The 16,311-nt window shown below is 42.1% G+C and overlaps 1 protein-coding gene across 1 annotated transcript in view; it reads right to left on the bottom strand.

The window, feature by feature from the left end:
• Window positions 1-12,442, bottom strand: part of ptgir (prostaglandin I2 receptor) — a 35,933-nt gene extending 23,491 nt beyond the window's left edge. The window contains exons 1-2 of the mRNA XM_033630275.2: window positions 12,234-12,442; window positions 11,041-12,084 (exon numbers count right to left, since the gene is read on the bottom strand). Coding sequence (XP_033486166.2) covers window positions 11,041-11,895 — 855 coding nt within the window. The 5' untranslated portion in view covers window positions 11,896-12,084; window positions 12,234-12,442. The remainder of the gene's footprint in view (window positions 1-11,040; window positions 12,085-12,233) is intronic.
• Window positions 12,443-16,311: the final 3,869 nt, after the last annotated feature.

Genomic DNA, 16,311 nt, shown 5'->3' with positions numbered 1-16,311 from the left:
ATGTTTTCTGTTTCATCTGATTTAATTTTAAATCTGATTTTCAAAAAGAGAGATGGTGTTGCAGTGAAGTGTGAATGCCTGAAGTGTGTGACTTTTGTGCACATGAGCTAACGTTACTGCGATTTGAATTAGGACACCCTTAACAACAATAAAACGTCTGAAAGAAAATCAGCGGATCAACAGGGTGGCGATAATGGTAGCAGCATTGCTAGTGGCAGCAATGCTAGCACAGTGAGCTCTCTGGATGTGTTGAGGTTCTGGCCGGTGGGCAATGCTTGGGGCTTAACTTGACTGTCTCCAACAAAGCGGATGGGTCACGAACTTTCTCAATTTACAGCTAAACTTTCACTAAAATATGTTTCTGAAAACATCCGAGGTGAGAATTAAATGATGCAGTAACAGAATCTTGACTCACATTTGATCAGTGCTGCCTACTTTGACTGCAGTACTCGAGCAGTAACTGACATGATTGACAGCTGCATTAGGGACTCCTTGGCTCTGACAGGTTGTCTTTTGTTGCAACACAGTGGATTCTGGCAAATGACTTTAGAGGCTGTAGGAGTAAGGATGTGACTGTTTTCACAGATTACCCGTCTCATATAATACTGTGCGTGTATGTCATGACAGTTTCAGTAAATATGACAAAAAGTAGCTTTAAGCCAAAGGTCTGAACACCAGCACAAATGAAAAAAATGTTTCCACATCTCATCTGGTGCAAACTGCACATCTGTTGCCAGCACTGCTGGGCTTTTGTTCAAAGATGATTGTCAAAGTGTGAAAGCACATTCAACAAATATTTGGGCAAACTATGTGGGGTGGGGGTGTTTTCGTTTTTTAATCTTTTATTCATGAATTGCTCAAAAAATCCACCCACATGCAATACGTCCAATAATGAAAATGTAAATTACTCCTAAAAAAACGCGTGGATCAATCAATGACACCTTTTAAAAGAATGTTAATAACAGCGTCTATTTCACAATCAATTATTTTCAGCAATTGTGGGCCTGCAATTTAAAGGGCTACTGAGAGTTCAGCAGTTTTGGGGGAAGAAATGCATCTGATGGTATTTCTCGCTCTAGTACCACCAAAGTAATGTTTTCAAGATGTCGCTGCAGAGGAACTATGTTGCAAGCAGTCTGACTGGAAGAAGACAGAGATTATTCAAAGGATAGAGACTAAGAATGAATTATACATGAACACATGAAAACCCAAACAGCATATTGTTCATTGTTACAGTGTCAGTGTTCATTTACCATGGTACTGATTTAAAGTGAAGCTGTGACGCATTATGACTAATCCATGAAATACACTGATTCACTGGTTTTGACTTCAAGAGAAAAATATGGCAACTCAAGTAATAACAAAATGTAAGATGATTGACAGGACAAGGAGGCAAGTATTGACACTTTAGAGTGCTTATAATCAGTATTTTAGTGTATCATATATCAAATGACCACTTGTATGTGAAAGAGGTTACTCATAGTGACAAACCCACAGATAAAGGCCAGACTCAGCTCATGGGTTTGCTGTATTCTCTTGTTCATTTATTTGTGGCGGCTCACCATGATTAAAACATCTGCCGCCACAAATAGGTTTTCTATTTTTGGAGCTGGACCATCCATTAGGAGCACTTTGGAATATACATACATTTGGTTATTTATAGCACCACACTGTCGGAGCGCAGAGTGCACTCAGGGCAGAGACAGAGCAGCAGAATGTCAGGTGCATTAAAAGTGAAACATAACTATTTATTCTCCTGGGTCTAAAAGTTTGCATTCACTTGCAGCAGCTGCTCCTCTCTGATCTGATCAGTTTTGAATGGCTTGAGCCTGCTAAAGGAAAAAAGGACTCATGGTGAGCTTCGCCTGCTCTGCCTTCACAAACCTCCCAATTTAAAGAGGGGACACAGAATGATACAAAGAGACACAAAGGCATTTAAAAGAAAAGAAGGAACTTTTAGGTTTTTTCAGCAATGTTGTTGTCAGCATTGTTTCCAGCTGAAAGTCAAAGTTAGCAACTAGCTCCTGAAGTAGAGCATTTAACTGCTAAAGAGACAGATAATTCCCTCAGGAGTCGGTGTAGACCAAAAACAGAGCAAAAACATAGTCAGTGTTTCCCATACATTCATTTATCTGTGGCGGTGCGCCACGAATAAATTATCTCTGCCACATATAGATTTTTATGCTTTTGGCGCTACCTGTTCGACCTCGCTCATAAACACATTATAATGGGACTCACTGTCTGTGAATGTAGCTTGTCGTTACAATTCCGGTGCAATAGGTGGCGGTATGCATCGTAAAGACGCACTTAATGCACCTGGTCCGCCAGAAGAAGAAGAAGAAGAAGCAGACGTAGTAGCAGAACGGATCCAAAGACCTCTTGGTACAAATATGTGGGCAAACAAGTCCAAAAGTGGTCCAAACAACTCTAACTCATCATGTTATATTAGCCTGTGTCTGTATTAAAATAGCTGGAAGCTCAACATGTGCAGAGACATTAACTCACGCTGTTAGTAGTGTTAACTGCAGCGCGAGTCCCGTAGCAGCTTGCCCCCGTTAATCAATTACAGCGGCTGCACCGGCAACGGGAGCGGCGCGACAACCACTGTCTGTCGCGCGACAACTCTTTATTTTACTCGGCTCTTCTATTTTTGTCGCGCTACGCTCCCCTACGCGACCCTCCAGCAGATAAAAACTACATGAAGTAGTGTGCTAAATGAGCACAATGTGTTTTTAAATGAATAAACCATTATCAGAGGTGATATGTGATAATTCTTTTTCATACATTTACCCATGTTTATTCGTGACATGGTGTAAATGTCTGTGGCGGACATTTGAAAGCGAGTAGATGACAAACAGTACAGTAAACTTGTAGTTAACTCAAATATATGTAATAACTTAGGTGGAAAATGCTTTAACATTTCATGCAGCCTACATGCAGCCTCTTGGCTCAGCAAACGGTAAACAACCCAGCTGGCTTCTCTATGTGTCACTTCCATACGCAGTCAGTGGAGCCCAAATGAATACGCCGTGACGCTACGCTGACGTGACGCTTACGTTTGCAGGTGGAGCCCAGCTGTAAGGTTCTGCTCATTAGTAATTAACTCTGACGTTGGATGTTCACTCCTTCACACAGATGAGTATTGAAAAATACTCACCCCCCCCCAAAACCACCACAAATAGATTCCTGTCCTGTGGGAAACACTGATAGTGAATATTGTACTTACACTCATCAGCTGGCCACAAACACAACTACTTACGAATGGAAATATTATTCCATAACTGCTGGAAGTGTAAATATGCAACTGTTGTCAAACGAGTTTGCTATATTAACTTAAAAGTGCAGTATATGTCAGTACATAGAGCTTTGTTTCACTGCCTGCAAAGTGGTGAAAAAAAGTCCCTTAATATAGGTTTAATTTAAAATCTTCATTAAAGATACCAAAGTTAACTTGTGATAAGACAGCACATACCTGGGCCAGTGACTCGTGAATATTTTCTCAGTGGCATAACCAAACAATATCACAGAACAATGAGCTCTGCTGCTCCATCATCTATCTCTGATCTCATTCTGTGCCTCGGCCATTACAAATCTCCTCAGCACCTGCTGCTCCCCTCTTATAGTCTGACTATAGCCTTAGGCCATATTCTCCAGCGACCACACACTTCAACAAGACATATTAAGAGGTACGATATCTACACCTCATTACCTTCATTTGTTGTCCACTTTCTCCTGTGTGGCTCAATCCGAGGTAAACATGACAACAAACAAGGATACAACTAGTAATGATGGGCAGGATTAGCAAGCCTACTGTAATAGGAGTAAATGTGTGCGTATATGAAGCGTGTGTTTGTTGTGTACATGTTGAATGTAGGATTAAGCGTCCATCCACGAACCAAGGGAATCCTCATTGTTCAGTCCACAAAAGCCAGCTGCTGATCGCAGGGCATCGTCTTTCCTTATAGATCCCTGGATAAAGCTCACAATGATATTTATCTCCCAGCAGCACCTGGAGCACCTCGACCGCAGTACCAGTTTGGAAAACAAAGCATGTGTGTGGCTATACCACTCCCATGTCACCAACTCAAGCAAAGGTCATGGTCTTAATCCATTATTTCCACATTTTGTGTTGTTGCTCAAGCAGACTCATCTGATATCACCTCTGGAAGGCATTAGAGTGATTTCAGGTTTGAGTCATCTTGGATGTGTCTGGATTTCGGGACTTCCCCTCTTTGTCCACGCTGATTTACCAAATCTAGATCCAGCTGGATGCAAGGAGTCAATATGCATACTTTAAGTAACATTAAAGTCTGAGTGTTGACTGGGCCTGTCAAGGGACTTAAGAGCTCTGGGCTGTTTTCAAACTATCCTAAAGTTGATTTAGTTGTATGCTTTAGGTTAAAGGCCTGAGGGGAAATAAACTGTTACATTCTAGTTAATATTTTAGTGGTTTTAAAGCTCTTATCTATTAGTCTTCATGTGTCAACAGAATCTTTCACCTCATACCGTTTCTTTTCTTTTCTTTTTTTTTTTACTTTTCCTTCTGCCTTGTCTATCAGACAGATTTATGGGGTGCTGCACTGACTCCTGGAGGCATGATGCACTATGACTGTAAATGTGTCAGAGCTGTTGTTTATAGCCTTCCTGACAATCATCCCTCCTGCCCAGTTTGCTCAGAGCTATTGGAAGTGCTTTGGTGTTCCCATTTTTTCATTTTCTGAATCACAGAATGCACTGTGCTCTCGAGAACCTCCAAGACTCTTTTTCTTTTGCATTTCAAAAAAGCAGTGGGAGGGACGACATGTGATAAAATCATCAGTCTTGATGTCAAAGTCATTCATGCACTTGAAGTATTCCACTGCTGGAAAGATGGTCTTTTCATAAAACTAGGCCATCTATGCAGAACAAAGGCACAAATAATTTTAAAATTGGTGCTAAGAAAAATGGCTGTGGCATTCACTTTTGCTCAAAAGGTAGAATAAAATATGTTTCTGAAGACATTTTAGCCGAGAAATAGGTGACACAGTAACAGAATCTTGGTTTGTATTTGATCAGCGCTGCCTAGTTTTACTTTTGATCTGAGTTTGGTTTGAGTTTGAGAGAGGGGGGCAGGTCTCTCTCTTATTCTGCTTCTATTTTCATACAAAAATGTGGAAGTTACAATCTGCAGTTCAAGCAACAGCCCTAGAGCCAGTGAGAATCTGCCATGTTTGCATCATCTGCCTGATTGGAGCTGAGAGATGAGCAGGGAGATCTAGGTGCTGGTAGGATGGAAGAACGTTTACCACAGTTTATTTACACGTACTATCCACATTGTTGTGATACAAAGCTGGTTGAAAATCAGAAAAGTATCCCTTTAACCCAGTGGCCACTAGTAGTTAATAAATGAAAAACAGTCAATGAAAAAGTCAGTTTAATTTTGACTGTTTCAAAGGTACCCTGTAGAATTATTCACTAACAGTAGTGCTATAATGCAATGGATTCTTTTAGAGTGAGTCCACATTTTATTACTATCACGTGCACTATGATGCCTGTGCATGCACACGGTGATGCAGTAAATCATCCTGCCAATGGTTTCAGGCCATCTGATTGATCCACAGGTGTGTGTAGGGGAGGGAGGGAGGGGGGGTTACATAGATGAAACCAATGTGGGTTTTAAATTATTCCAAAAATAGGTTCCTTAAATGTTTAAAGAGGAAGCAGACCTCAGTGATACACACCACTTGAAAACACTGAATGTAGACAAAAACAGGGTATCCCTGATTCTTAATTTCAGTTCCATCTTTCTGACCTCTAGTTGACCATTTTGCATTTTTACGTTAATGATCACAAGACACTCAGTGTAAATCAGCCCAGTATAACTGCTGTTTTGATAAAACTTTTAACAAAAGCAACGAGGTACAATTTAGTTCAGGGATCTTTGTTGCACTCCCTGTCTTCTAACCTCACGTACACAAGTCAATACCAGCCTGCTGACTAAGACTCTGACATTGCAGCTAGACTAATGGAAGCATATTATCATTAAGACAAAGCATCAGCAATACAAATCTGTCTAATGGTGCTTTTTTGGATTAAAGTTCTTACACAGAAACAAAACGAGCCCTGGGGCTGTTTATAAATATATATCAGCCTGAAATGTTGAATAATATGATTAAGGCTGAAACACTTACAGTGGTCTGAATAGCCTGTAATATGAGTGCAGCACTTTATTGATCCAAGTATTGACCAGCAACATATGGACCCCAGGCATGCTCTGTGGTTCCCATGGGAACAAGTATTGACCAGCAACATATGGACCCCAGGCATGCTCTGTGGTTCCCATGGGAACAGCAGGGAGGGGTGGTATTGCTGATAATCAAGCAAGCTATCAGTCCGTACCTGTCCCCCGCAGGAGACAGCTTTGATCATTTATAAACTTAAGATGACAGGACAAAGAGAAGGGAAGAAAGGCCTAATGGAGGAGAGATGATTTCCCTTTCAGAGGAAAACCTTGTGTCAAGACATGAATTACTGACCCTAAATACTCATTGAATCACATATAACAACAAAAGGCCTTATCTAGAGCCAGTGTTTGGTTTGTTTGTTCTGGGCAACTGTAGAACAACATGGTGGACTCTGCTACCTATGTAGATATAACCGCTCATTCTAAGGGAATGAAAACACAACAATTCTTATTTTCAGGTGATTATTCACTGATGAAAACATAGTTATGAATACCTTTTCTGCCATTAGATGCTCCTAAATAAAACAGTAAAAATTTTACATTCATACTAATTCTTACTGTAAGAATTGGAGACGGCCATTAAAGGGATAGTGCACCCAAAAATGAAAATTCAGCCATTATCTACTCACCCTTATGCCGAGGGAGGCTCAGGTGAAGTTTTAGAGTCCTCACATCCCTTGTGGACATCCAAGGGCAGAGGGGTAGGAGCACAACTCCATCTAATGCAGGCTGACGGCACCCAGATTAAAATGTCCAAAAAAACACATAATTGAAACCACAAAATATCTCCATACTGCTCGTCCATAGCGATCCAAGTGTCCTGAAGCCCCGACATAAAAAGTTGGAAAAATGTCATTTGAACTCTGTTTTAGCCTTATTGTAGCCTGTAGCTCTAACTGCCTGTCTGTGGACCGCGCTCACGTATGTGCTCTTGCGCAAGACCGTGAGACATGGGCACCACCTTCATGTGTGTTCACGTGCTTTCGCTGGTCTTGCGACCAATGTATGAGTTTGGTGTACACAGAAGCAGTTAGAGCTACAGGCTACAATGAGGCTAAAAAACAGAGTTCAAATGACGTTTTTCCAAACAACTTTTTATGTCGGGGCTTCAGGACACTTGGATCGCTATGGACGAGCAGTATGGAGATATTTTGTGGTTTCAATTCTGTGTTTTTTGGACGTTTGAATCTGGGGCGCCCAGCCTGCATTAGGTGGAGTTTTGCTGCTACCCACTCTCTCCTTGGATCTCCGCAAAGGATGTGAGGACTCTAAAACTTCATCTGAGCCTCCCTCGGCATATGGATGAGTAGATAATGGCTGAATTTTCATTTTTGGGTGCACTATGCTTTTAAAATCTGGATTTTTTTTGGCATTCCACCAGCCTACCAAAGAGGCAGCCCACTGGGATTTTTTCCAGTATGCCTGACAACCAGTACACCACTGGTTTAAACACTTTTTCTGATTATGTGACCATTGTTTTAGTCTATATAATGTATGAAAATGGAGAAAAACTCCATCACAACCTCTCAGAGCCAGATGTGCCATCTCCAAATTGCTTGTTTTGTCCAACCAACAGTCCAAAACCGAAAGATATCTAATTTGTGTTTCTGATTTTAATGATTTTACTGTCTTTGAATTGACTTTCTCTCTCTTTTTTTGCGGATCCGTGAACACAGAACTATTCATGAGCTTCTTCTCCTCTGCAGCAGTTTGTTAAGTTAAAGTAGCAAAGTGGAGACTGATGTGTTTGTGGTCAATTAGTCAGAGCTGATCAGATGAGATCGACAGATTACAGTAAGTAGGCCAGGAAAAAACGATGGCCAAAACCTAAATGAAAGCGATGTTCTTAGAAATAGAGCGCTATATTTCTATATGAATTAATGAACACCGAAGTTTCACTTTCACTGCGCCTGGCACTCTGCTTATCTGTCAGTGTATGCTCTGTGCTCCAAGAGATTTGTCCTCTGAATAACTGAACGGTATATACTAGCCTATATATATTCTAACAGCACTCCAAATAAACTCTAAAAACAGAAAATTAATATGTGGCGGCAAATGCTGATATCGTGTTGGGCCACCACAAATAAATTAATGTGTATGAAACCCTGCAAACTGTCATACTGTTGCTTTAATGTATTTTTAATGCACTTGTGTTTGACTGCAATCCCATCCTACAGCTGGGGATAGATCTCTGTAACTGTATTTTGTGTTTAACAAGCAGTGGCCATATATTCCATATGGCTCAACATGACATTAACAATGTGTCACGTGTCAACAACGTGCCTCAGGTTTTACGCTACATCAAACAAATTAAACGTTCTTTCACAGACCATCTGCGGTGATAACATTCATCACATCAGGTTCTGTTGGTTAATGGCACCTTATCTTCCTCAGCTACTGTAATTGCACAGTGTGTACTGTAGGTTTAAGGTGATGTATAACATACAGCTAGGCCAGGGCTCTTAGTGACAGGCCTGGGAAGTGGATTACTCTTTAAAAACTTACGTCAGCCCACCACACACCCACACAGCAGCTCCCTAAAAACAAAGCTCGTTCTGAGGAATTCCCACATCTGATCATCTTACCACTTCTGTGATCACAACCACAACATATGAGCTTTCAGCTTCTGAATAATGAATATCAAAGATGGGTCTGAAGAAACAGTCACCTCAGACAGATGTACAGATCAAACACTGCCTCATCTGTTTTTGTTCAAAAGACACTCAGCAAACAAGATCTCCCAATTTGATCTGTAAGTACAGAGTCTGCAACATCATTCATACCCATGAGGTGAAGAACACTGAAAATAATAAATATTTTCTGACATTAGTAAGAGGAAGCATTCATTTTCCAGCACCTGTTTTCCATCTCACCCACATGTACCAGCATGCAGTCCCTGCTGATGAGGGCAAGCTGCAGACAGAGCCCGATCTTCAGAGCTTGAAAGCATCATTCTCTGAGGTATATTCAGTTACATGAAAGTGCTTTCAGTAAATTAAGACTAACCGGAAACATAAGAAACACATGCCAGAGAAATGACTGATTGCAGCTCGAACACTTAAGGGAACACACTTATAAGTGTGCCAGCACTGCGAGCAAAGTCAAATAAATATGCGCTTAATTTTCATTTCAATAACAATAAAAATTTTCGCCAACATCTGTTGTGCTTTAGGAAAACTGGTATTAATCATGAAGTTGTATCTGTCTGGGAACATGTTAAGTCTGCAGAGATGCGCCTGCACACTTCATCACCAACGTCTCAGCTGTCTTGGCTTCAACCACAGGGATGAAAATGCATATGAGCAAACGAGCACCAATAAACACCCGCACACAGGCCTGCTGAGGTGACGCATGACTCGCTAATTACTCAATAACAGGGTCTTCAACTATTCAGAATGACATGCTACTGACCGGGCCTGTAAGTCTAGGATGTTTGGTAGAGATGATACACTTATGAATATTGATGGGTAAAAATAAAACAGGGTTATAAAGTGATCAAATCTAGAGGACAAAGACTTATTCTAGAGGACAAAAGTGGAAGTTCCAAAACTAAAAATGGCCACTGAGATAACACTAGTCTTGGTGAACCTGCAAGTTTTCTAAATTTATTCTGAATGTGAAGCATAAATAACTTACAGTACTGTACCGCTAGAACACAGATATAGCGGTGCGGTTGGGGTTTCTGTTTCCTGAAGTCTGACTCAGGCAGTAAAATGTTGACAAGCGCGTACCGTCATCACTGTTCCTACCCCAGGGACCTCTCTGCCACAGCTCTGGGCGATACTGCTGCATGCACCGAACATTAGTCAAACCTTTCAGGTTGAGGTTACCACAAAGCCTCCAGATGCAGACGGTGAGTAGTTGGTGAAGTGTAAGAACATGAACAGCACATTTTACTGCTTCCTGTAAACTACCTGATCATCAGACCACCGCTGTTTACAGCATAAATATATGAAAGCAGGGATGCCTTTAAAATACAACTCACATTAATCATATCCTCCAGCTGGTTTTTATTTCCTGAACTTCACTTTCATCAGAACCTCTGGCTAATGTTTATGGACACAGATGGGAGGCTGGGTAACCTCGGACTCCTCCCAGAGAAGCTTTGCCCTCTGGGAAAGGCAGGGCTGGACCAGTCCTCCAGGGTTGTCAGGTTTGGCACACTCCTCTTAAACAGGGACAGATATGAAGCTGAGCAGACTCACACACACGCACAGTGAGAGCATGCCTTGTGTGGCAAAGGCTGCACTCTCCGGCACACCTTTAATTAGTGGAGCCAGCCAGCAGAGCAAAGCACAAACGTTAGGGAGACTCCAGCAGGGCACGCAAACACATACCACAGCAACAAAAACATCAGCAACGGTCGCCCTACCAGCAGAGTTTTATAAGTATGTAATGATTACAGAATGATGGGAAGGAATTCATTTAAAGAGGAGAAATTCTTTAACACCAAAATGAACCTACCCCATGCTGGAAATTACCCTCTGCTGCCATTGTGCAGACATACAACTAAAACCACTTTAAAAATCTAATTTTCTGTCCCCCTTTCAGTTCAAACTTTCTCTGACTTCTACTGATTTTGCTGTAATGTTTGGTTCATGTTTTGACAAATGAATAAATGACACATCAGGATGTCAGCTTTTTCTTCCTTTTCCACTGTAAAATGTAATATTTGCTCAACATGCTGACACATTGTGATTCAGAGGTCTAATCTGCCAAAAATGCTAAGGTTGAACCATAAATTAAAAGTTACAGAGAGAGTGAGAGGGAGTGTAAAAATGACAAAAATGGATAGTAAAGGTCAAATGTGAACTCACAGTGAGTGGCAGGGAGCAGACCACAAAGATGACGGTGATGAGCGCCAGCAGCACCAAGTGGTCCACCTCTTCTTCCCCCTGTGCGAACCAGGCCAGGCTCAGCCTCTTCCTTCTCCCCGTTGACCCGACGGAGCCGCGCCGCATCATCTGGCTCCGGTGCATCTGGCACAGGCTGACAATCACTGAACCATTGCACACAAACACTGCAAAGATCAGCAGTGCCATGAGGGACGAGTAGGACAGGGAGAAGGCCAGTACCAAGCTGGCCTTCTCATCCCCTGTCGCATCCATGTCAATGAAGCACCACGTCCCGGGACAATACTGTCTGAATTTGCCATAGCCACTGTATGGCAGGAGGCAGAAGGCCAAAGAGAAGATGTAAATAAATAAAAGAGTGAATTTGGCAAAGCTTCTGCGGATGTGTACAGAGTAAAAGTAAGGATGGCTGATGGCCAGGCATCTCTCCACAGCCATGGCGCACAGGATGAGCGTGGGCGCCAGGCCGAAGAAACTCATGGCAAAGCCAAAGAGGTTGCACAGGCCTGCACCTCCCAGACTTATCAGGGACATGTTGCGGGCGTAGCAGATGAACACAGGTGGGCTGAGGAGGCAGGTGCCCAGCAGGTCGGTGAGGGCCAGGCCGGTCACCAGGATGCAGAAGACAGAAGACCTGGAGCGATGCTCCTTCTGGTGCACCCCGAGGATGAAGAGAGCCAGGAGGTTCCCCACCACAGCAGCCATGAACATGATGATGCTTGTTGCTGGCTTGCCAGTCCCATTAACGATGAGAGTTTCATTACAGGTGGTGTGATTGCATGATTCGTTTGACACCATGCTTTTGTTCATGTTCAACATACTGCAAAGAAATGTGCCTGCTCAGTGTGAAACTAGTAAGGAAATCCCACTGAACAAAAGGAGAACCTGACTTCTTGATACCATCATTTGGCAACTCAGAAGGCAGGGCTGTATGGACAGACCCATAATGCTGCGCTGACTCAACGTGGTTCTCTGTTCGCCTCTCTCATGCACAGTTTTGAAATCTTCCTGTGAAACAAATAACACAAGAAAAACACAAAATAAAACCTTCAATCAAGCAGTGTGGCATCACGTTAAAGTTTCCTCCTCAGTACATTAATGTATTTATTCTACATCTGAATCACACATTCTTCTTAAAGAAACTAACAATCACTCACCTTTCACTTCACTGGATCTGTCGAAGAAAAGCAACTGAAACTATTTAAAAGTAACTCCTTCTTCTTCTGCTCGTCTTTATTTTCCCGCAGATTCAGGCTCCGAGGTCGTTAAATAATAGTTTGAAACCGGTGCTGCCGGTAAGGTGTCGGCAGATACACAGTGAACTCACGGGACTCTGAGAAAGACTGAACACGCTCCACTTTGCTCCGCTTACTTTCTCCGCCTGTCTCTGTGCGCCTCCCAGTTTCGGATTGATGTGTAGTCCCACCCACTGTACCGCTGCTCTGACAGACACTGACAGATAACTGACTATTGAAAGGGTCATTTAAGCCAAATAACAGCGTACACATTAGAGAGAATCTACCCGTCTCTGCTTGTATGTGTCCAGAAATAGAAGCACTATGAGAACACTGGTTATAAATGCCTCACCCCTCAATCAGATTTGTTCTCAAGTTGAGATAAAAGCTGTAACTTATGGTGTGATCCTTCTTGTGTTGTACTATAGACTGTCAGAAACAACAAAACAAAGACAACAGGGTGAAATGATTACGTTTCAGGGGCCCCAGCTACACACACACGCACACTCACACTTTGGTCAGTGGGTTAATTCAGGGTGAGTGGGACATCAGGTTGGGTGGGACAGTATAAGTAAATTGGCTGTATTTTCTCCCCTGGTCATCGAAAATAAAAACTTTTTTTTGCTGAGCCTTGCTGTGAAACCACATTATCAGAGTTGCTTACACTCATTGGTGTGATGTCACATGTGGGGGCGGGGCCAACATCAATCAGGAAGTTGACCCTGCATAACCCAAGGTGAGGAAAATGGCATAAGATTTTGATTGTTATGATCATAAGGTTATAAAAATGTTTTCGCCACGATATTGCAGAAATATTTGCTGGAAACATGAATTTGATGCACTTCTACAATAAAATCAGAAAAAAAATGTTAAGATTATGTTTACATTTATGGAATTAGGCTATTTTTATTTTGTCCCACCCACCCAAACTGTGTTTGGGTGGGTGGGGCAGCATGGTTTTGGGTGAGTGGGACAGCACCAAAAGGCACTCTTAATGAATAAAAATGATCAATCCTGCCATAGGGAATCATTATATATGTTCCAGATTAATAGTTCCTAACCTTCTTGTGTGTGCAGACCCAAAATCTACCACACAATTGTTGATGGAGCACCTCAATTTTACTGCTAGCCCGACTGCCTAGCTAACAAAACAGCTAGCATAAACAGCAAGTGTACCCAGCCTACTAGGGATGCATGATAACAGATTATTTCCCAGGATCTAATTTGCAAATTGTCCCCAACTCTTCAAGCCTATTGTTGATGATAGGATATATAGAGGAACACACACACACACACCAGCCAATACAAACTGCACGCATGCACACACAGACACACACTCACACACACACACACACACACACACATACACACACCCCTGCCAATACAATGCAACACAGTTATCAGATAATATGTGTACTAGATGCAGATGTAAAGGCTTTTCAAAGTAACAACAGTAGGGAACATTTGTTCATCAAGTGTCAACCTATACAAAGTTTAGACTTGATTTCTTTCCAAACTAATCCTGATTAATCCACTGCAGAAAGAATGGCACCAGAGAGGCAGAGAGGGAATGAGAAGGCAAGAAGAAAAGTACAGGGAGAGAACAAAAAGTTAAACAAATGTGTTGTCCCACTCACCCAAATCTCACACACAAAAACGAATTTTAGTCAGTTCACAAAAAAGGGTATGCCATGCATCCATGGAACATAATCAGATCTTCTTTCCTCCTCAAATGGATAGGTAACATCTTCAGCATTACAGAAATGTATCATATGTTGGGTTATTTTTTGAAATCCATAGCCAGAAATCTCACACAATGCAGAAAACCGAAAACTGTCCCACTCACCCTGAACTTACCCTATTGGCTTGTTCCCCGTGTGAGCTCAGAAAAAAATGTAATCCAATTAGTCTTTTGTGTAAGTATTTGGTTTGGCAGTGTCTCCTCTTGGTTTTTAAAAAGGTGTTTTGAATAGCCTTAATCTCGGCTAGTTTACATTTCACGCAGCCTTTGCCGCAACTTGACTGTGAACCAGTGCTTTGGCTGAATTCAAATGCCATGAAAGCAAGTTTCCCCCGCTTGTTTTTGCTGGTGCATTTTTCATTTCTGGATGCTTTACTTTGTGTTGTTTTTCTGCAGTCTACAGTAAAATACCTGTGTGGGGAGAGAGGTAAAACCCCTAGGAGTGTGTGTGTGTGTGTGTGTGTGTGTGTGTGTGTGCTCTTGAAGAGAGTGCATGCTTTGATCTAGCCCTCAGGGTTAAGATGAATATGCTGACAAATATTTGACAACTTGAAGAGAGTGTGACAAAACAGGAGGAAAAACAGAAAAAAAGCTGTTCAGAAAACACAGTTTATGGGGCAAGGGTGTGTTTGGGAAAGATGTGAGATCATTTAGTGATTTAACAGTACTATACAATAATTTAAAATTACAGATAAACCTTTAGCATATAAAATTATCATCAACTAAATATGCAGCTTGGAAAATGGGTGGGCGGTGCTGAGTTTTCGGGTTGACTGTTTCCAACACAGAGGCTGGGTCACAAACTCTCCCCGCGCTCCAAATCCAAATCATACTTTCTCTTTTTACTTTTAGTAGGCACTGCAGCTGCCCTACAGAGTATGTACTGTTGCATGCAGTATGTAATCAATCTGGACACACTACTTCTTCATTACATTAAGCCCTGAACTTTGACCCTTTAGCTAATCTATCCATTACTTTGGAGACAAAACAAAATGTCATTCGCCGACCTCGCCAGAGGTCAAGCTCTGCTGTTGTTTACTTTGCAATGTATGTAGTTTTTACTATTAAAGGATTAACAGAGAGTTACTGCCTCTAGCAAAGGAGTTCAAGTATCTTGCGGTCTTGTTCACAAGTTAGGGTAAAACTGAGTGTGAGATGCAGTGATGCGGGTGCTTTCGATTTACTGGTCCATCTTCGTCCCAACCCTCACCTATGGTCATGAGCTCTGGGTAGTGACCGAAAGAATGAGATCGTGGATACTAGCCACTGAAATGAGTTTTCTCAGAAGGATGGCTGGGCTCAGCCTTAGAGGTTGAAGAGCTCGAACATCCGGAGGGAGCTCGGAGTAGAGCCGCCGTTCCTTCACATCGAAAAGGGGTCAGCTGAGGTGGTTCAGGCATCTGATCAGGATGCATCCTGGCGCATCCAGCTGGAGATGTTCCGGGCACGTCCCACTGGTAGGAGGCCCCAGGGCAGATCCAGAACACACTGGAGGGATTACATATCTCATCTGGCCTGGGAACATCTCGAGGTCCCCCAGGAAGAGCTGGAAAGCGTTGCTGGGGAGAGGGATGTCTGGGGTGCTTTGCTCAGCCTGCTGCCCCCATGACCCGGCCCCGGATAAGCAGATGAAAATGGATGGATGGATGGACCAAAGGTAGTGTTTATTGGTCCAGTGCAGCAGAGTACATTCTGGTTTTCTACCTCTTAAGCAAAGAGAAACGAAGATGGATGTAATAACGGCATACACTGTAGTTTCGAACATATTGTATTCAGTACAGTAAATTACATCTACATTTCTCTGTCTCTGTTATTTTCATTTTTTATTGTTAATTATCTTTATGATTATTTTGTTAGTATTCCTATTAGAACTATTCAAGTGGTGATCCATCCATCCATCATCGCAACTTGTTACAGCTGTCAACCTTGTCAACCTCAACAAGCTGTCAAGCTGTCTGTGGCTTAGTTGACAAATCGTCTGCTTCACAGAGAATTGTGGGTCAGAGTAGTTAGAAAACATGCTGGCTTACATTCTGTGCAATCCAACTAGAATATCCTGGTATTTTTGGCACACTACATTTGACATACTATGTACTGGGACATACCAAATCTTTTTTTTCTGGCTTACTAAATAATATGCTAGTACAGGTATTGGAATGCACAGTTTTTCATTTTACAGCTAAACAGTAAAATATATTTCTGAAAACATCTGAGGTGAGTAAAAGGGCAATGCAGCTACAGAGCCTTGGTTTATATTTG

The sequence above is a fragment of the Epinephelus lanceolatus genome, chromosome 4 (genome assembly GCF_041903045.1).
Source record: "Epinephelus lanceolatus isolate andai-2023 chromosome 4, ASM4190304v1, whole genome shotgun sequence".
Taxonomy (NCBI): Eukaryota; Metazoa; Chordata; class Actinopteri; order Perciformes; family Serranidae; genus Epinephelus; species Epinephelus lanceolatus.
Note: the sequence above shows the minus strand (reverse complement) of the source record. Positions and strands in the feature narration are given on the sequence as shown.